This window comes from Somniosus microcephalus, chromosome 24 (genome assembly GCF_052327205.1).
Source record: "Somniosus microcephalus isolate GS21.2 chromosome 24, FLI_Smic_1.0, whole genome shotgun sequence".
Classification (NCBI taxonomy): domain Eukaryota; kingdom Metazoa; phylum Chordata; class Chondrichthyes; order Squaliformes; family Somniosidae; genus Somniosus; species Somniosus microcephalus.
Genome location: NC_141010.1, coordinates 46,162,445 through 46,185,263, shown reverse-complemented (window position 1 = coordinate 46,185,263; position 22,819 = coordinate 46,162,445). Strand labels below are relative to the sequence as shown.

The 22,819-nt window shown below is 47.6% G+C and overlaps 1 protein-coding gene across 1 annotated transcript in view; it reads right to left on the bottom strand.

The window, feature by feature from the left end:
- nsfa (N-ethylmaleimide-sensitive factor a) overlaps window positions 1-22,819 on the bottom strand; it is a 294,195-nt gene that overhangs the window by 183,801 nt on the left and 87,575 nt on the right. Inside the window, exon 5 of the mRNA XM_085966605.1 lies at window positions 616-782. Within this exon, the coding sequence (XP_085822731.1) occupies window positions 616-782 (167 nt within the window). The remainder of the gene's footprint in view (window positions 1-615; window positions 783-22,819) is intronic.

Below are 22,819 nucleotides of genomic sequence, written 5' to 3'. Positions count from 1 at the left end.
AATAAATTGTCCAAACGCAAGTTTGGCTACATGTGGAGAAATGTTCAGCTATTAACTGGTTGCTTGTTCATTTGCCTTGACCTACATCAAGTTAACAGCATACACCTGCCATTATGATAAGAAATTCTAATCAGAATGCATTTTCAGTTACAATCAGACAAGACCATGCGGACTTGCTGGGTAATGTTAAGGGCTCCTTCAGTAAAAGGCCACCTGCTTTTTTTTCCCTTTTTTAAAAAAAATATAAAAGGGGGGACCCGAGAGAGAAAAGAAACTTCTCATGTTGTACCAGCCAAATTTTGGTCATCTTCGTGCAAGTGAAAATCTACGACAGAGTGGGAAGAGAATGAGATCAAACATTAACATCCAAGGCTACATGGTGGAAGATGGCAGGCTGCCCGAGTTAGACGAGGGGTATATCTGCAACTCACGTGGATGGGCACACTGTCTTTCATATTCAAGCTGTAAAAATGCACCCATACAAGGGCTAGCAGCGAGCAAATGTAACAGGATTTTTTACTTTGAGGTTTGCCAAGTCAAATTTCTGTTTAGGGGCAGTCAAATCTCCACCGAACATAAAAACGCACTGCTTCACTCAGCAGACACGAGCTGTACCTGCTGGCCGACAGAAAAGGCCTGGCTGTTAAACTGCTGGATGAACTCTGTTGCCATCTTGTCGGTGTCGTACGGGTTTGAATCCACACTCTTCTTCTGTAGGAAGTCGATCTCAATCATCATGGTTCCAATGCACTGCTTTATTTTGTCAAAGACATAGGGGGTTACTGCGGAAAGAATAGAGCACGGAACACAGATCAGGTAAAGGTGAGAAAAGGTCATCGACCTGAAACGTTAACTATTTCTCGGTCTCTCTCTCTCCACAGATGTTGCCTGACCTGCTGAGCAATGCCAGCATTTTGTGTTTTTATTTCAGGTTTCCAGCATCCGCAGTATTTTGCATCAGGTCAAGGGGTCATGTCTCACCAAATTTTCCTCTAAACATGGGCAGAGTTGCCCATGCCACAGATTTTCCAAAATCTCAATTTGAGAGGCTCAAATTTGATTCTAGGCACTGTAGCTGCACATTGGGATAGTGTCTGGTGTGGTCTGTATTCTTACCTATCTCATCTCTCCAGCATTAAAAAAAGGTACATGTACATACTCAAACTGAAACTAGAAACAAAGTATTTTAAACAGTAGAAACTTAACCCAGTCAAAGATTATATGGATCCAAAGGACAAAGGACAGCGCATCCAAAACCACAGCACTCGCTCAGTACTGCATGTGGTAAACCACTTTTATCGTTCACTATCGTTACACTATGGTTATCACTGTTTACACTGTTGTATCACTACACAAGGTCACCTCTTGTCACGCTGTTATACCTGGGCTGACCACAGCTGACTCCGCCCATGACTCCGCCTGCTTGCCCAGGTATAAAGGTGGTCGACTGGCTGGTATTCCTCCTTGTTGGACCCGATCACCCACGAGGGTGGGCTCTGTTATTTAGCCAATAAAAACCTATAGTTACTATCTTAACTCGTCGCTTTTCATTGGATGAATTGATAGGTATATCAATTTTATTGGCTAAATTTTGAAATGAGTGGATCGGAGCAGCCAAACGACCAGCCAAACGGCCAGCTACAACAGCCGGCCTGGCTGCGAGCCCGCCGACCGCCGTACCTGGATCTAAACCCACAGGCAGCGAACTCAGCCCTCGACTTCAAACACTGGCTGAGCTGTTTCGAATCGTACCTGGGAGAATCCGGCGTGCCTCCGGGATCCAAACTAAGAGTTCTGACCGCCCAAGTGAGCCCTAAAGTATTTGCACTCATCCAGGACCTTACTACATATGAGGACGCCCTCAACCTGCTGAAAGAGCAGTACCGGAGCCCGGTAAACTCTATGTATGCCAGACATCTCCGAAGATCCCGCTCGCAACAGCCAGGAGAGTCTGTAGATGAATTTTTACGGGCACTACAAACACTCGGCAGGGACTGTGACTTTAAAGCTGTAACAGCTGCAGAAAATACTGAAGGGAATATCCGCGATGCCTTCGTGAAAGGCCTTCGGTCCGACTACTCACGGCAAAGACTGCTCGAATCAAAGGACCTCGACCTGAATACAACTGCAGCCCTCGCTCGCTCTCTGGAAGTGGCCCATCGGGACCTCGAGGCGTATTCCAGGTACTGTGCTGCGCGACCCTGGGACTCCGGCCCGACCCCGGCCGCAATACCCCTCACACCGCCGCCTCTGGGACCTACCTCAGCGCCGGCGTCCCAGAACCGATCGGGACCGCCACCCCCGGTACTGGCTGCAACATCGGAGCCCCGCGATCGGGCCGCCGGCTGCTTCTTCTGTGGCCAGGCGAAACACCCGAGGACGCGCTGCCCTGCAAGAAACGCGACTTGCTCCGATTGCCACAAGAAAGGCCACTTCGCTAAGGCCTGCAGGGGGAGAGCCACAGACGCCAGCAGTGCCTCATGAGAGTTGTGGGGGCGGCCATCTTTCATCAAGGCCACAGATGCCAGTATCCCCTCGTGTGAGCGGCCATCTTTGATCAAGGCCACCGACGCCAGCAGTGCCTCATGTGAGTTGTGGGGGCGGCCATCTCCTCCGCCATTTTATTCAACCTCGTGGGCGCCGCCATTTTGTCCACCACACTCGACCGCCACCTTGTCTCCAGACCCGACCACCGCCTCACCCGCAGACTACAGCAGCTCGCTCAGCCATACACTAGCCTCTGTCACACTGGACCAAGCTCGCCCGCATCACCTGTCCAAGTCCATGATGGACATCAAAGTAAACGGCCACGCCACGACCTGCCTGTTCGACAGCGGAAGCACGGAGAGTTTCATCCATCCAGACACGGTGAGCCACTACTCCCTCACTGTCCGGCCAACGCGCAACCGGATCTCGATGGCGTCGAGGTCCCATTCTACAGACATCAGCGGCTACTGTGTTGTGACCCTGTCGGTTAGGGGCACGGAGTATAAAAATTTTAAACTCCTCGTCCTGCCCCAGCTCTGCGCTGCCGCCCTACTAGGGCTGGACTTCCAATCCCACCTTCAAAGTGTCACTTTGGCATACGGTGGACCCCTCCCCCCACTCAGTCGACAACCAGCAGCCTTTAAACCGCCCACCGCGTACCACCTGCGGCCTATCCACCCTCAAGGTCCCGCCCCCCTCCCTGTTCGCTAACCTCACCTGCGACTGTAAACCCGTCGCCACCAAGAGCAGGCGGTACAGCGCCGGGGACAGAGCTTTTATTAGCTCTGAGGTGCAGCGTCTCCTGAAGGAGGGCATCAGAGAGGAGCAACAGCCCCTGGCGTGCCCAGGTCGTAGTCGTTAAGACCGGCAATAAAAACCGCCTGGTCATCGACTACAGCCAAACCATAAACCGGTACACCCAGCTGGACGCATACCCCCTTCCCCGCATATCTGATATGGTCAATCAGATTGCACAGCACCGGGTATTCTCCACCATCGACCTTAAGTCGGCCTATCACCAACTCCCTATCCGCCCTGAGGACCGCCAGTATACCGCCTTCGAGGCGAATGGCCGCCTCTACCACTTCCTTAGGGTTCCCTTCGGCGTCACCAACGGGGTTTCGGTCTTCCAAAGGGAGATGGACCGGATGGTTGACCAGAACGGGCTGCAGGCCACGTTCCCTTATCTAGATAACGTCACCATCTGCGGCCGCGACCGGCAGGACCACGATGTTAATCTGGAGAAATTCCTCCGTACGGCCAAACCTCACTTACAGTAAGGAGAAATGTGTGTTTAACACCTCGCGTCTCGCCATCCTCGGCTGCGTAGTAGAGAACGGGGTCATCGGCCCCGACCCCGAAAGAATGCGCCCCCTCATGGAGCTACCCCTCCCCCACTGTCCAAAGGCGCTGAAGAGAACCCTGGGGCTCTTCGCCTACTATGCCCAATGGGTGCCGAATTATGCGGACAAAGCCAGACCCCTCATGAAGTCCACCTCCTTCCCCCTGACGGCAGAAGCGTGCGCAGCCTTCTCCCTCATAAAGGGAGACATTGCTAAGGCCACGATGCACGCGGTGGATGAGTCTATCCCTTTCCAAGTGGAGAGCGATGCATCCGACTTCGCCCTAGCAGCAACCCTTAACCAGGCGGGGAGACCTGTGGCCTTCTTCTCAAGGACCCTCCAGGGCCCTGAGATCCGACACTCTTCGGTCGAGAAGGAGGCCCAGGCGATCGTGGAGGCAGTACGACGCTGGGGGCATTACCTGGCAGGCAAACGATTTACCCTCCTCACCGACCAGCGTTCGGTCGCTTTTATGTTTAATAACAAGCTGAGGGGCAAAATCAAGAACGACAAGATCTTGAGGTGGAGAATCGAGCTCTCCACCTATGATTATGATATCTTGTACCGGCCTGGTAAACTGAACGAACCCCCAGATGCTCTATCACGAAGTACATGCGCCAACGCGCAAATTGATAGACTGCAGACCCTCCACAACGACCTCTGCCACCCCGGGGTCACCAGACTTTACCACTTCATTAAGGCCCGCAACCTGCCCTACTCCATCGGAGGAGGTCAGGACCATGACCAGGAACTGCCAAACCTGCGCCGAATGCAAACCGCATTTCTTTAGGCCGGACAGAGCAAGTCTGATCAAGGCCACCCGCCCCTTCGAGCGCTTGAGCATCGATTTTAAGGGGCCCCTCCCGTCCTCTGACCGTAATGTGTACTTCCTCAACATCATTGATGAGTACTCCCGTTTCCCCTTTGCCTTCCCCTGCCCAGACATGACCAGTACCACGGTCATCAAATGCCTGAACGACCTCTTCGCCTTGTTCGGGTTCCCGAACTATATACATAGCGACCGGGGCTCATCCTTCATGAGCGAGGAACTTCGCCAGTTCCTACTAGCGAGAGGCATTGCTGCAAGCAGGACCACCAGCTACAACCCCCGAGGGAACGGCCAGGTGGAAAGAAAGAGAGAGCGCGACTGTCTGGAAGGCCGTTCTCTTAGCCTTAAAGTCTAAGGGCCTGCCAACCTCTCGCTGGCAGGAAGTCCTCCCGGCAGTGCTGCATTCCATCCGGTCACTGCTTTGCACGGCCATTAACGCCACCCCCCATGAACGAATGTTTGTTTTCCCCAGGAAGTCGACTACGGGAACCTCGCTACCAACATGGCTGACTTCTCCGGGGCCCGTCTTGCTGCGAAAGCACGTGAGGGCCCATAAAACGGACCCCCTGGTCGAGAGGGTGGACCTCCTGCACGCCAACCCCCAGTACGCCTATGTGGCATATCCAGACGGGCGGGAGGACACAGTCTCCTTACGAGACCTTGCACCCTCGGGCACCCCTGAGACACCACCGTTACCCCCCCCCACCACCCCCCCAAATCCACCCCAGGTAGACGGCATGCCGGAACCCCACGAGCCTTCGCCGACCACGCAGACACCAGCATTAACATCGGATACTGCATCACCGCCGCCGCGCCGATCAGAGAGACTTACGAGGCCTCCGGACAGACTGACATACCCGAACTGGTAGTACACTTCACCCCGCCGGACTCAAATCTAAAGAAGGGGTGAATGTGGTAAACCACTTTTATCGTTCACTATCGTTACACTATGGTTATCACTGTTTACACTGTTGTATCACTACACAAGGTCACCTCTTGTCACGCTGTTATACCTGGGCTGACCACAGCTGACTCCGCCCATGACTCCGCCTGCTTGCCCAGGTATAAAGGTGGTCGACTGGCTGGTATTCCTCCTTGTTGGACCCGATCACCCACGAGGGTGGGCTCTGTTATTTAGCCAATAAAAACCTATAGTTACTATCTTAACTCGTCGCTTTTCATTGGATGAATTGATAGGTATATCACTGCACTCCTAAATTGGGTGATCAAATCCTGGAGGTTCTGAACATACAACCTTCGGACAGCACTTGGAAGAACTCATCTCGGACACATCACATCACATCACATGTGAAGGCACAGATGGGGGTTTTAACAACAGAGGGAGACAGGTACTTGTGCAAGTGGGCTACGTTTTAGAGATACGTGGGGTTACGGGGATCGGGTGGGATATGTGTTGGTGTAGGGGTTACGGGGATCGGGTGGGATATGTGTCGGTGCAGGCTCGATGGGCCGAAATGGCCTCTATCTGCACTGTGGGGTTTCTGTGATTCTGTGAGATGCACAAATGCAGTCTTGGTATGGACTGGATTTGGGGTAGATTGGTCAACTCTGGATCAAGTCAAATCCTGATGTTAAGCACTGCCTGTTCAAATGGAGTGGGCAGTCCATGCAACTGGTGTCATGTAGGTGTTAGTGGGAACCAAAAAGGATGGCTTTGATTTTGTTGACGATGAGCTGGGGTCCATGAAGACATCCATCTCTACTCCTTGATCAGAGGAGTAGAGATGGGGGTCATCACACGTGTCAGCTGACCTCATTTCTTGATGTCCCAACGGGGTAACATATAAAACGATAGGTAAAAGTGGGCCGAGCAAGGAACAGTGAGGCACCGCACAGGTGACTTTGCGGACAAGGGGGATGAAACGATATTAGGGCGCGAGGAACCAGAAAAGCATGCTCTGAAGTTGGAGATGCAGTGGAGGAGAATGGTGTGCCCAAGGTGGCAGAGAGGTCAAGAAGACCCAGGAAAGACAAGTCAGTCAGACATCATTGGTAGTTAACCAGGGTGGATTGAAAACTAGGAGAGATTCAAAGGGAGTCTTGAGAGGTGGACAGAGTTGGGCAATGACCCAACACAAGAAGTTGACTGTTCAGCAGACAAAAAAAAACAAAAGGACAACTTTCTTCCACCCCTCCCTCACCCCCACCACAACCCCAAGAAATGTCTGTGCTCCTGAAAAAGACTGTCCTGTGAGGCATCGAGTCATTTAGACCAAAAAGGACATTCCTTTGTGAATACACCTTATTCACGGGTTGGACTGCCATTGCATCAGTTCAAGTCTTTTAGATGCACGTTAGAAAAGTTTGTAGTACTTCAACAGAAGAGTCATTTTAAGGCTAGAACAACCTATTATATTGTGCGATACTTTTAGATTAATACCACTCATGAAATTAGAGGACTTCACAGAAGTTGTCAGGAACAACAACAACTTGCATTCATATCACACCTTGAACGTAGGGAAACGTCCACAAGGTGCTACACTGGAGCATAAATCAGACAAAAATTATAAACGTTAAATTAAAATTACCACGATCAAAAGTTAGGAAAAATTATCCAACAATCTGATGGTATCAATGGTACGGTAGCATAGCGGTAATGTCACTGGGCTAGTAATCCAGAGGCCTGGACTAATGATCCAGAGATGCGAGTTCAAATCCCACCACGGCAGCTGGGGAATTTAAATTCAATTAATTAGATAAATGCGGAATAAAAAGCTAGTATCAGTGACCGTGAGACTATCAGATTGTCGTAAAAACCCATCTGGCTCACTAATGCCCATTAGGGAAGGAAATCTGCCGTCCTTACCCGGTCTGGCCTATATATGACTCCAGACCCACGGCAATGTGGTTGACTCTAACAGCCCTCTGAAATATTGGCTCACCACCACCTTCTCAAGGGCAATTACGATGGGCCTTGCCAGTGACGCCCACATCCCATGAACAAAAAGAAAAAAAATGCTTGGTCTAGTAACACATATAAGAACAGGTAAATAAGAGTTTGAGCTGCTAGGTCAGGCCGCAGTAGCATTGTAGCGAGCCTGTAATTGGAATTGCTGGTGAATGCAGTATGTGTGCTGCCCCATCACTGCTGTCACTCTTAATAAATACTAATATTGCATTATCAGCCTGTCAAGCAAATATGTCTCTGTGATGCCTCTAAATACCGTCAATGTTAAACAAACAACAATCTGTTAGGAGTTATCAAAAACAGGTCTGAAGGCCCCACAGGGAGGCACTCAGGGCACCACTTTCTATTCCACTGTACAATCTTCAAATTAGGTGGCATTACTTTCAACTCTCAAAGGTTTACAAGGCCAAAAGGGAGGTTTTAACCCCATGGCGAGTGGCTGCAGTGATAGTACACACCAAAGGCCCTTCCTCTCATCACGTCCCACCAGAGAGGATACAAATTTACCCTTACCCGAGATTCTACCAGTAGCTCAAGTAGAAAGTATAGAAATGGACATCTGAGGAAGGGTCCTAACTGGAGCAATTAGAACTGATGAGGCCTCACAGCTAATGTCGCCACCACAGGCCAAGAGCTTAGGCCAGCTAGTCAACCCACACCTGCCGAAACCTCAAGGTATGCTTTCTTATACAAGCATCAACGTCGAGCATGTCGTGCAATAAAAAGGTCAACATGCCCATTGTTCGCAGGCCAATTCAACCTCTTGTGCGTCAGCTGTGGCTCAGTTGGTAGCACATGCACCTCGGAGTCAGAAGGTTGTGGGTTCATAGTCCCACTCCAGGAACCCGAGCACAAAGCTAGGCTGATGCTCCAGTGCGGTACTGAGGGAGTGCTGCACTGTCGGGGGTGCCGTCTTTCGGATGAGATGTTAAACCGAGGCCCCGTCTGCTCGCTCAGGTAGGCGTAAAAGATCCCATGGCACTATTTCGAAGAAGAGCAGGGGAGTTATCCCCGGTGTCCTGGCCAATATTTATCCCTCAATAAACATCATTTAAAAACAGATTATCTGGTCATTATCACACTGATGTTTATGGGACCTTGCTGTGCACAAATTTGCTGCCGAGTTTCCCACATTACAACAGCGACTCCACTTCAAAATTACTTCATTGGCTGCAAAGCGCTTTGAGAAAGGCGCTATATAAATGCAAGTTTTTCTTTCTCTCTCAGGAGCAAGTACCTGCCCTGGTGGGAATTTTTAAAAATGGCTCAGGTGGCCGCTAGTATTTTCATTACAAGTCTTGGGTTGAAAGAGAAGAACAAACTTGCATTTATATATTTCAAATTCTCAAGATGTTCCAAAGCACTTCACAGCCAATTTTGAATTGGGAGTCATTGTTGGAAAATGCAACAGCCAATTCGCACACAGCAAGGTCCCACAAGCAGCAAGGAGATGAATAAACAATCTGTTAGTGATGTTGATTAAGGGATAAATGTTGGCCCGGACACCAGAAGAACTCCCCAAGCTCTCCTTCGAATAGTGCCATGGGATCTTGAATAGCCATTTGAGGCGGTGACTGGAGCCTCAGTTTAATGGCCCAGTAATTCCAGGCCCAACGCGTGAGTACGGACGGGGTACTCACGAGTGGGCCCGATGGAAGTGCCGGTTTTCAGCATGCACAGCGCATGCGCGGAAAACCGGCATTTCCTGTCCTCTGAACCAGGAGTCTGCGCATGCGCGCTGAAATTCCTTTTTTCCCCCCCACAGGCTTGCGCGTGTGTAAGGGCCTCTCCTTTTTACGAATGTAAAAAGGAGACGCAAGGACTTCATTCTTTAAGGTAAGTGGTCTATTACTTAAAATTATAACATTTTTTCCACAGCTTTATTGTTTTTAAGGACTTTACAGTAAGGTAAGTGTAGTTTTAGACCCAATTTTAAAAAAAAATTTCAAAAATTTGATTAATTGTTTAAAATAGTTTTTAGTTATTTATAGTTTATTTAATTATTGGGATTTTTTTAAATTTTTATTTAAAGTTAAACTAGTCTTTTGGGCGCCCGTACTTTTCATAAGTTTGACAGTTCTTACTATCAAACTCATGAATGAAGTTTCCCCTCCCCTGATTGGCTGCTCAGTGCTCACCTGATCCCAGCCGGCACATCGAACTAACTACGCCGCTGGATCAGGTAAGCACAGCCCGCCGACATCTGAACCGGGCCAGTGACAGGAATTCCAAGCAGGCCCAGGCTTCAGATGTCAGCGCGCCGGGTGAGTGCACATCGGGGTCTTGCACGCGCGGCAAGCCCCCGAACCTAATTTCTGGGCCATTGTCTCACCCAAAAGACGGTACCTCCGACAATGGAGCACTCCCTCAGCACAGCACTGAAGTGAATTGTCAAGCCAATATTTGAGCAAGATCAAAACTACAGCAGAATTGGAAAGGTTTTTTTTAAAATCTATTTCTTTGGAATGTAATGATTATACATTTCACTGCAGTGCCCGCCTTTCCAGACCAATTAAACTGGTGACAAAGTATCACTGCTGCAACTTCTCCAGTGATTAGACTCGCTCAATACATCAGCGTTTACCCAGTCAGCAGTCGATATCTGGCCTGTACTTTGTTGATCTCAGCTGGAACTAGAGGACGTTCCCAGCTTGGGGAAGGAAATGTAACTTAGCCAAGGCTTCTTGCTTCTTTCCTATCCACTATGTAACGACCCCTGCTGGAAAGAAGCACGTGTGGACGTAAGGCGAGACCAGGTTCAATTGCAGTACCCCCCCTTCAAATAGCCTGCCAACACTTGCTATTTAGTCTCACAACTGAACAGTAGGAGGTTCGGGTGGAGGGGGGAGGAGATGGAGGGGGTGGGGGAAGGAGATGGAGGGGAGGGGAGAGGTGGCGAGTGACTAGCATCTGTGGAACAGTATCTCAATAAGAAGTCTAAACTTCAAGAGCAGAGGGTCAAATGGGAATTGTAGTTATCAGTCTGGTTTTAGTTGCCCAAAATAAATCGCACTAGTTCATTTTGGATATACAACTTTAGCTTGAATTAGAACTTTGTCAGTTTTTTGTTAAATCCTTAAATCACATTGTTATTTCTAGTTGAGGAGAACCACATTGGTAATCATAGTTTTTCAATTAAGTCTGAAAAACTCCTGTATTTTTACTATAGGGGGACAGAAAGGCTACAGTAAGCAGGTAATCACTGGGCAGCTAAGAGTGATTGAACTGCTCACCCTGAAGCAAACAGGAACATGGAGCGATCCAGTCAGAAGCAATGAGAGAGGGGGAAAAAAACTAACTACAGATTCAATGTCAAATTTAACAAGTCGCACTTCACATCAAACCTTCTGTAATACAATCTCCACTATTAAATCATTCACAGCTGTAACATTGAACAAGATATTTAACCATTTTCTATTCAGAACGGAAATACTTCATCCAGGTGCAGCTGTAGGATAAAACACGAGCAGAAACAAGCAGGGAGTTTGACCCACTATAAGCATAGGAAACAGAAATTGTTTAGTACAACTCTTATTGAAAAGACATCAATGTACTACCAAAACCATAGTTCGTCCACACCCCCTCCAATATCGTAAAGGCCTGCTTTTACTGGCATAAAAAAAGTTTAAAAAAAGTTATCACTCATTTATATATTAAAAAACCCTAATTAATAAGTTTATTTTTAGCACTGTTAAAACAATTTTTTCCTTCAAAAAAAATTAAATTTGTTTAAAATATTTAATTAAATGGCATTTTAATTCATTTTTAAATATGCAATTTATTTTTTTTATTTCACGTGTTTGTGTATTTTTTTTTTTTTATAAAGTGATCCCCATTCATACTTATGGGCGTTCTGAACGTACAAAACACCCATAAGTACGAATGGGGATTCCCTTCTTTTATTGGTTGGGCCGGTCCACGTGATCCCAGGAGCACTCGCCTGCGCCCCTGGGATACGTGGGCCTCTGCCCGCGCGTACCCGGAGGCGCCCAGGATCGCCAGTCTCCGTACCATGCGCCCCTAGGATATGTGGGGCTCTGCCCGCGCAGACCCGGAGAGGCCCAGGATCGCGAGTCTCTGTACCATGCACCCGAGATACATGGGCCTCTGCCCGCGTGGACCCGGAGAGGCCCAGGATCGCCAGTCTCCGTACCTCCCAGGCCACCAGGTAAATGCGTAGATTTTTTTAAATTAATTAATTATTTTTTAAAAACAGGTCGGAGGTATCCGCCCGTGGGAAGCCTCAGATCGCAAATTTTAGGCCGTTGAGTACCAACTACAGCATCAGGTACAAAGCTACTGTTTCAGCAAATTACATTTGTCTGATTTGTTCATATTACTTTAACACTACAAACTGGGGAAACAGAGCAATTCATAAAAATTCTAAAACCCAGTACTTGCGATGCAGAAAGGCAACTGCAGCCACACATTCAGTCCCTCCACACAATGTTTCCTCAAGCAAGCAGACTGCAGTCTTAAAAGGTACATCCAATCATAGAATGATACAGCTCAGAAGGAGACCATTCGGCCCATTGTGCCCGTGCTCGCTCTTTATCCAATTAGTTCCACTCTCTCGCTCTTTTCCCATAATCCTGCAAATTTTTCCTTTTCAAGTATATATCCAATTCCCTTTTGAAAGTTACTGTTGAACCTGCTCCCACCGCCCTTTCAGGCAGCGCATTCCCGATCATAACTCACTGCACTGGCGGGAAGCTTTGCTTTCCACTACCCATTGTGCTAACTATTTAAAATACACATTCTATTTTTACAGTCGACATTGTAGGAGGGCATTTAAAGCGAGCGAGCGTAGAATGCTTTATGCAGTTACTTGGAGTAATACCAAAAGTTAGCCACAACTTCAGTCTGCTAACCATATGGAATGTCCATTTATTGTTGAGCAGAGTAAATGGTTAAGACAGCATCAAATCAACTCCTGTGCAAGAGTATACTCAAACCACTAAACCATCCATCATTGCTCTATACTGGAGAAAAATGTTTTTTTGTTTTTTTTCCCCGCTGTGGAGGTACGTGATCCAAAAGCTATGGAGTTAGTGCCGTAGCATCATTCACTCGTGTGGGAAATGGCTCTTAATTTTTACATCTGTCGCAAAATGTCTGTCTGATGTAACAGTCATTTATAAATTTAATATCACTGACTGGGTACGGTAGTGTAATGCAGTAGCTGTATAGTGGCTATATTTCCTGTGCTAGTAATCCAGAGAGCGCGAGTTAAAAATCACATTAAAAAAAAAATTAAATCTAGAAATAAAAAGCTGGTAGAGTAGTGTCCATGAAGTGGTTGCATTGTCGTTAAAACTCAACTGGTTCACTGCCGTCCTTAACTGGTCTGGCCTACATGTGACTACAGTCCTACACCAACATGGCTGATTCTTAACTGTCCTCTGAAGTGACCCAGCAAGCCACTCTTGCTTCAAAACTGCTGGAAAGGAACAAAAGAAGAAGAATAAAACCAGACAGACCACTCGCTTGACCTAGGCATCGAATTCGGACACGACAAAGGAACACTCAGCCGACTCAACCCTGCGGAGTCCTCCTCACCAACATCTGAGGACTAGTGCCAAAGTTGACGAGCTGAATCACAGACTAGTCGAGCAATAGCCTGGCATAGTCACACTCACAAAATCATACCCATCAGTCAACATCCCAGGCTCCATCACCATCCCTGGGTATGACCTGTCCCGCCAGCAGGACAGACTCACCGGAGGCAGGGGGGGGGGGTTCCCTGGGAGTCCTCAACATTGACTCCAGGCCCCATGAAGTCTCATGGCTTCAGGTCAGATATGGGCAATGAGAAATCCTGCTGATTACCACCTACCACCTTCCCATAGCTGATGAGTGAGTACTCCATGTTGAACACCACTTGGAGGAGGCACTGAGGGTAACAAGGGCACAGAATATACTCTGGGTCACGGACTTCAACGTCAGTCACCAAGAGTTGCTTGGTGGTACCACCACTGACTGACCTGGATGAATTATGAAGGTCATAGCTGCTAGATTGGGCTTGCAGCAGGTGGCGAGAACCAACACAAAAGAATAATCTACTGGACGTCGACTTCTCCAATCTACCGGTCAGAGGCACCTGTTCATGACAGGTAGGAGTGACCACCACACAGCCCACGTGGCAATCCAAGTCCCACCCATTCCCAATCAGCAAAGTAATGGAAGGAGTTGTCAACAGTGCTATCAAGCAGCCATTAACCTGCTCACCAATGCTCAGTTTGGGCTCCACACCTCATTACAGCCTTGGTGCAAAGTCACAAGAGCTGAATTCCAGAGGGGAAAGTGACTACCCTCGACATCAAGGCAGCATTTGACCAAATGTGGCACCAAGGAGCTCTAGTAAAACTTAAGTCAATGCAGGTTAGTGGGAAAATCACCACTAGCTGGAGTCAAGCCTAGCACAGAGGAAGATGGTTTGTGGTTTTTGGAGGCCAATCATCTCAGCCCCAGGAGTCTCAGGGCAGCGTCCTAGGCCCAACTATCATCAGCTGCTTCATCAATGACTTCTAGAAATCTAGCTGGATAGCAATCAGAAGCGTAAACCTCGACAGATTTCCCCTTTCTAGGGCCACTTTTGCACTCCAATGAAGCCCTGGCTGAGATCAGCGATCAAACAAGGGACTTTCTTGGTCTGTGTTACTTAGGCATCGGAGCCATCAGGTGAGCACTCTTGGACGTAATTTTTGATGGAACACTCAAGGATAATGGGATTGCAGGTTTTTAAATCTTATAATTATTCCTTGTAATCAACAGAACATGTTAACTTAACCTCAAGCTCTGAACATCCATTCAACGCCTGACCAATAGTGTTTCGGAGCAAAGTTGGATTTTTGAAGCAGAAAGATTCCACCCCCCCCCCCCCCCATATGATCATGTTTAAGCTTTAAACAAGAATCAACTAGAGCTAGGCGATTACAAGTGCTGTAGATGATTGTGTATATTTCTATTAGCCAATGGGCTGTCCATCATCTAAACCACAATTTGTTACATCCTTGAAATACTGCAGCTTGTTTTCCAACTTGGACACAAGAGCCGGCAGGGATCACGGAGTTTAGCTTTCAGTCATTTGTTTTTTTGCTATTAGAAGAGGTCACGGTGCAATGCAACTGCCTCACAGGGACAAAGCCAAAAAGATCGAGACTGCAGCAATACAGGCTTTCATTTTGATGTGCGTTACTGAGAACAGTCTCTCCTGTTTATAACAGCTTTTAAGCAATGAGAGAATGATATTTTATTTGGGGGGGGGGGGGGGGGGGAGGAGAAGAAGAAGAATTATCTTATAAGAGAGGGGATTGAGCTAATCATGTTTAGAGGCCAGATACAAAATATTAATTACAAAAAGGAACAGATTTGACCATCACTCCTCCAACAGGACTGACCATAGCCAAAAAAAAAGTGATCTAGTCAATGACGTGTAGTTCACATCACTGGCACCACCTAATAACCGGATACAGCTTTAAGATACAGTAGGAAAATGTAATTTCACTCAACACAAGGCAATAAAACGCTGGTGGATGACAGCTGCAAAAGGACATGCAAAGAGACGAGACCACTGCCAGGCCAGTCACTGAACCCTCATTGTTGAGCTGAAGGGTACAGGATTCATTGTTGTTGCACACACAGACTGGCACTGTCTGCCAGTCTTAAAGGAGAGGGGGGTCCGGCAGGTTTCATCAGATAATGGAGAAGCACAAAACACCTGCAGCTGCCGCACTTAGCATTTTATCACTGCTCATCACCGTGACGGATCGCAAAGTCATTTTTAATTACAGTTTAGCGTGACATGATAGATCAAACTCTCGAGCTATAAAAATGGACAGTAGTATCCTATTGTAAAGCACATCAGTCTCCGCACTGTCTATTGGATCTGCAGTGCGCACTTGAACAGATTGCCAGAAACCACAACTGCAGTGGGGTTAAGACACTAGCTGCACATGTAGTAATTTGCCACTTGGTGGCCTACACTCACTCTGCTCAATACTAGATCACTGTTCTGTTTCTCCGTGTCTGAACCAGACCGCTTCATTCATGTGGAAAAATAAATCTTTCAGGTCTTGAAGCTCCTTGGGATTTGCATGTCTTTGCTTAGACTACAACTACTGTATATGCATTTATAGAGAGCCGCTAACGTAGAATAACATCCCAAAACGTTTGACAAGAGATGTCAAGCCAAAGACTGAACAATTAGGGGGAAAATGACCAAACTCTTGGTCAAAGAGATCGGTGTTATGGTAGAGAGGTAAAAACATTTAAGGGAATTCCAAAGACTGGGACATTAATGATCTTTATCTGGTCCTTACATCAGATGTCTCTCTACCTCTCTAATCCACGAGCCTATATTAAAAAAGTGTAAAGTAAGGATTACCCTAAACCCAGCAGGAGCTAGGCAGATGAAGCCACAGTGGCAATTGTGGGGTGAAGAGGGCACTGCACAAGAGGTTAGAATCACAGGAACAGGGTCCCCAGTGACCATCACTGGAGGAGGCTAGAGAGAGGGAGGGGCAAGGTCGTGGAGAGATCTAAACACAAGAATGAGAACTTTAAATTTGAGGCACTGGGGGAGCTGAGAGCCAATGTAGGTCAGCGAGGATGGGGGAAGACGATAGAGCTGGACATGGTGAAATAGGACAAGGGCAGCAGAGTTTTGGATGAGCTGAAGTTTAGAGAGGGCGGAGGATGGGATACGGGTCAGAAGAGCATTAGAAGAGGCAAGGTGACGAGGAGTGCAACGGAGGGTTTCAGCAACTGGCGTAGGAGCAAAGGCAAGCAATGTTAGAGGTGGAAGGAAGCAAGCCATCCTGGAGATGGAGCAGATAGGAGGTCAGAAGCTCAGCTTGTGGTCGAACAGGACGCTGAGGTTGCTAACACTTTGGTGCAGCCTGTGCCAGTGGGCAAGGAGGGGCTGGAGTCAGTGGTGAGGGCATGAAGTTTGTGGCAGGGGCCAAAGACAACGGCTTTGGTGTTCCAAGTGTTTTGGTGCAGGTTACAGCCTATCCAAGACTAGATATGGGATATAAGCAGTCCGATAGCAGAGGTGCTATGGGAGGAGTCGAGAGAGGTAGTACTGGGCATCAGCAGAGGCGATGTGAAAGCTGATCCCCATGTCTGCAGATGATGTCTCAAAAGGTGAACACATAGATGAGGAAGAGGAGCAGGCCAAGGATGGATCCTTGGGGAACTCCTGAAGTGAGTGACTGTGTGAAGAGAGGTAATTGATACCAACGCTCTGGCTCAACAGGATAGCCAAGAGTGGAACCCAGTGACGGCAGTCCCATCAAGCTGAACAACAGAGGGATTTATTAGAGGAGTGTGATTGACAACAAAAAGAGTCAAGAAAGAAGAGGAATAATAATGGAAAATGTTGTTTGTTAAAGCCATTTCGATACAATCAAAAGAAGCAAAAATCTGATTGGAGGGACTCAAACAGGGAGCTGCAGGAAAAGTGGGAACGGATCTGGGAGGTAGTGGAACATTCAAAGCTGTTAAGGGTGCCATATAATTGTGGCTGTTGCTGCCCAAATGCTCAATCTACATCTAGGCCGAGAGAGCAAGTGTTAGCTATTCCACATGGAGTGGATCACCTGACATCTAGATTTACAGAGCTTCTAGCTATTATTAGCAAGAACCCCAGCTGGTTTCCTCTCCCCCGCCCCTTGGACTCGGGGAGCAAAAGTAGCGCCCAGCTGCAACCCTGGCTGAGAGCAGCTAACCAGCAATTAAACATGGCACCTTCTGGTCCACATGCCGGTGTATTACTCCAGATTGTGCCTTTCAGGGACAACTTTTTGGTTTACAACATTTTCTTGTTAGCATTTGGCAGCATGCATCTAGGTTTAGTATTGCGCCTTTAACCAAATCATTGATATTGCTGTCCTCCCAGGACAATACAGATCCACACTGGAAGCACCACCATCATTCATAAGCCGAAGACAGGGCATGTCAAGATAGTACTCTAGGGCCTGTGAACGGTCATTATTGTACAGGTTGATTGATACCGTCGCTATTTCTTGATGCAGTGCACTACTGGGCTCAGGGGGCCAGTCAGTTCAGAGACCTCCCATCAACACTGCCAGACAGCTCAATAGAAGTGCATATGTAAATGAGGAACCCCCTCCCTCCTCATCTCCCCGACATGCTTTAAGGGGGAGGAGGGGCATGCAGGCAGTATTCAATGCAACAGACCAACAACTAATGACAAACAGGAAGAAATGGCAGCTATGAGTGTAAGATTACAGGAAACCTTAGAGCGCAAAAAAAAATCACTGGTGCTTTGAAAATGATGGTATTTAAACACCTGCCAGTCTTACAGAAGAGCTTACCATCTTTCAACATGTGATAGCAAAATACTGTGGATGCTGGAAATCCGAAACAACAGAAAACGCTGGAAAAACTCAGCAGGCCAGGCAACATCCGTGGAGAGAGAAACAGTGTTAACGTTTCAGGTCGATGGCCCTTCTTCAGAACAGTTCTGAAGAAGGGTTTTGACCTGAAACGTTGACTGTTTCTCTCTCCACGGATGTTGCCTGGCCTGCTGAGTTTTTCCAGCATTTTCTGTTGTTATTTCAACATCTGTGCCCTGGCTGACAGGTGCATTAACAGTTTGAAGGGCAGCGCTATCCTGGGAAAATAACCGGGCTGCCATTTTGCCACAGCTGTAAGCGTTCACTTCCCTGGGTCGATGCGACAGCAACACCGCCCGCATGATAAATCAAGTTCAAAGAGATATTAGAGTCCCTGTAAGAAATCGATAGACAATTAATGCACACTGCAGCAGAACAAAGCAGTCAGCTGTAGAACATGTTGTCCGGGAGCAGGCTGCTGCAGGAACCGAGGCAGAACAGAAATACCAGCCCCAACCGAGAGCACAAGTTGGTCTTGCAGTCTGCAGCTTCAGTAATTGAGCAAGAACTCAATGTGACATGTAATGGGCTCTCCGTTGAAACAAAAATTGTCTGGCCTCGAATTTATGCTCAGATTCAAGTCGTTAAAATAACAACGATCCATGCTTGCATGCTGATAAATATCCCCTTATTAATGCAACAATGTTCCCTCGTTTATCTGCACAAGTCAAGGGATTTATGGGCAAAGTTTTTTTAAATTATAAATGTTGGAAATCGGAAAACAAAAACAAGTACTGTAGTTCTAGAAACAGACAGCAGGTCAGTCAGCATTGTAAAAAAAAGCCATTATTGCTTTGGGTGTAGGCCCTCTATCAGAACCAAAGAAAGGGAACACACACAAAACTTCAGAACCCATCTACAAATGCTGTCTGATCCCAGCATATTTCCAGCGTTATCTGTTTTTTGGGCATCTCCCTATATAAACAGCCCCCATTTGCCAGGAAGTATTATTGGCTCACTGTTCCCCAGCATATGGATTTCAAACCACTCCACAGCCTCAGCCCACCTGCCTGCCTGGTCTTCTACAAACACATGACCCAGTTCACACCCTCTGCCTTTGACTCTGGCTTACGACTCATTGGTCACGTTGGCCCCGAATCACTCCACCTCCGCACTGCCTTTAAAAAGCGTCCGAAAGCTTCTGACCACTTCCTCCCCTTTGTTCATTTATCTTTCCTGTGCAGTGACCTCGCCGCCTTTGTAAGCAGTGACGCATGCTTGTACATGACGGATGGCGTAAGATCAAACGGTTATTGTTATTTTCTCCTTTTCCTCCCTTCTCCCCAAATCACACATTACACCAGAAAGGTAACGATAGGCTTACCCCCCACCACCCCGCACCTCTCCCCCCCCCCCCGCACTTTTCTTCCCCCCCCACCCCCGCACTTCTTTCCCCCCACCCCTTTCCCTCCCCCCCGCACTTCTCTTCCTCCCCCCGCACTTCTTTCCCTCCCCCCCGCACTTCTCTTTCCCTCCCTCCACCCCCCGCACTTCTCTTCATCCCACCCCCCTACACTTCTCTTCCCCCAGCTTCCCCACCCCAACTCCCGTCCCTCCTTCACAAGATCCAACGTGTCCAGATTTCACCCAATAAAAAGAGAGCCAGCAGCTGCTTCCATGGAATCTTTCAACAAACTGGCAGCAACAACCACTGCACCATCAGGTGAACAGTCAAAGTATGGAGGCTGAAAGTTAGGATACATTTTTGTTTGAAGGGAGAAAAGGAGCAACAGGGAGAAAAAAGGAACACTTTTTCTACCAAGAATGCCATTAATTGAGCAAGATTTTCATTTGCAAGAATCAGACTGGTTTGGCATCAGTAAAACTCTGGGGAATAAGAAAGTTTATGTGCAACGCAAAGACTGAGGTTACAGGTATTTTTAAACTGCAGTTTGTGAGGGCTGCCCAACAGATACTCATCTATTTGATTACATATTAAAATCAAGAAATGGCAAATCCGACTTCAACCCTGACTGATATGTTGAGCACCTAATGATCAAATGGAGCTCAATGCAAAATAGATCTCAATTTTCCAATTACAATTCGATTTTCAGCAGCATATCCAGACACTGCCAGATAGGACGAGCGCTTCAGACTGCATCAATGGAACACTTGGCCAATCAGGCAAGCCGTTTGACATGACAGCAACACATCTGAATTTCTTGAATCTAACTTCAATGATTCAGGGGAGGAAACACACAACAGCTGCAACCTCACTGCGGAAAGTTAGACTGCAGGTGGAGGGACTGGGCCAGCAGATTCAGAGTCAATTATTTATAGCCTCTCTGCTCCCCAGCCATCACAGTGCATTGGGTAAATACTGCTTCCAGTGCATTACTCAGCCATTCAGACCAGAAAAGGAACCAGACTCAGTCCCTGGTTTGTGCAGATTTAGCCGATCTCGACCCAGGCAGTTGTACAAGTACCATAATTGATCCACAGGTGCCCCTCGACTGGGATGAAGAAAGGAAAAGCAACCAAGGTACCCATTATATAAATCACATCCCTCCCCAGTCAAATCAGATCATAGAATCATATAGAAATTTACAGCACAGGAGGCCATTTGGCCCATCTTGTCCGTGCCGGCCGACAAAGAGCTATCCACCCAAATCCCACTTTCCAGCACCTGGTCCGTAGACTTGTAGGTTACGGCACTTCAAGTGCATATCCAAGTACTTTTCAAATATGATGAGGGTCTTTGCCGCCACCACCCTTTCAGGCAGGGAGTTCCAGACCCCCAGCACCCGCTGGGTGAAAACATTCCTCCTCAACTCCCCTCTCAACCTCCAACCAATTACTTTAAATCTATGCCCCCTGGCTATTGACCTTTCTGCTAAGGGAAGTAGGTCCTTCCTATCCACTATCGAGGCCCCTCATAATTTTATGCACCTCAATTAGGTCTCCCCTCAGCCTCCTCGGTTCCAAAGAAAACAACCCCAGCCTATCCAGTCTTTCCTCATAGCTAAAATTCCCCAGCCCAGGCAACATCCTCGTAAATAGCTTGCAAACATTCACCATCAAGAACTACAAGAATGGCCACTTGGATGAAGTCCCAGAGGGCTGCAACCACCTGCAAACTGCACTCCAGTATCAGACCAACTTTTTTGATTCTATATTGTAGAAAACACAATACTATTAACAGCAGCAGACTGGTCACAAAAACAACAATCTGCTGTACTGAGCCCCTCTGTAATGTCACTCCACTGTACTGATGCCCCCCTACAACATCATGCAGCATTGCATAGACAACTAATAGAAAGCAGATGGAAATTAAAATTTACCTAGAGTGGTCACTGAGCCAAAAATTATCTCCGAATCAGTTATTTTAACAACTTGAAGATTTTGAGCTGGATTAGGTAACCTATCCTCTCTTGAATTTTTTTTGTTTGCCCCCATCTGGGTTCCTTCCTACCAGCCTACTACTCCACTGCCTGCTCAAGCACAGATCTGGTCATTTCATTTTTGAAGACTTTGGCAGCGTCTCCATTCACTGAATTGGATACTCTGGTCCCCAAGTGAATGGGACTGATTCAGGAATATACTGCGTCTCAAAAGGAATTACATGCCTCTAAGACGGAGCTTTGATAGTCACACTCAAATGGTCAATATCCTCATCGGAGGCATACTGGCCTGCTGCATAATTTCAACATTTACAGTTCTTCCTGCTTATACCAAGATTAATAGTTTTGGTGCTAGTGATGTAATTCTCAACACTGCACAAATTTCTGGCTCTTGTCCCCTCACTTATTTTGAGGATCATCGCCATCAATTATCTCAATAAATATCACTGATTTTCTATTCATGGGAGGCCTTGCACATCAAACAGCAGCCATGTTCATTAATGCATCTTTGGAACCCCTACTCAACAATTTCGCAGTGTGTTGCATTTCTTTCCAGCGACATGTGTTACTGTGAATGGCCTACTCCTGTTCCGATGTTCCTAATTCACATAATGGGCCAGCCTACCTGTGGAGAACAACTCCAAACTGACAGCCGCAAGGAGAGGAAATTACATGAAATTACTAGTTTTATTCATTTAAAATCAGGACATATACCTCCCCCAACATCACAGTGGTATAAACGGAATTAGTAAATCAAAGCATTGCACGCAATACACATGGTGGGTTTTTGGTCTCACTCGTGTTCTTAAGGAAGTGAGTGGAGTCCAACTGCAGTCCGAGGGGGGAGCGGGCCAGCCAGTCCGAGGGGGGAGCGGGCCAGCCAGTCCGAGGGGAGAGCGGGCCAGCCAGTCCGAGGGGGGAGCGGGCCAGCCAGTCCGAGGGGGGAGCGGGCCAGCCAGTCCAGGATACTCTTGCACACTCCACAGGAGGTGGTGAGTTCTTAGAAAAAATGGTCTGGGAAGCAGTTATCGGTCTGACTGCTTTGCCAGAGACAAGGGAATAGCACAGGAAAATGAAACGAGGAGGGGACAACCCCACACATTTCTCTAGGATTTAGGCTCGGAAGCATTTCACTTAAAACACAAATGCAGCTTTGTGCTAATAAAAATGGATTTCCAGTGTAGTGTAATGTAATACATTTCATTTTGTAATACACACAGGACTGTGATGGAATACTCTCCACTCGCCTGGATGGGCGCAGCTGCAATAACACTGAAGAAGCTGAACACCATTCAGGACAAAGCAGTCCACTTGACTGGCAGCCCATCAACCACCTTAAACATCCACTCCCACCACCACCGGCAAACCGTGGCTGCAGTGTGTACCATCTACAACATGCAATGCAGCAACTAGCCAAGGCTTCTTCGACAGCATTTCCCAAACACATGACCTCCGCCACCTAGAAGGAC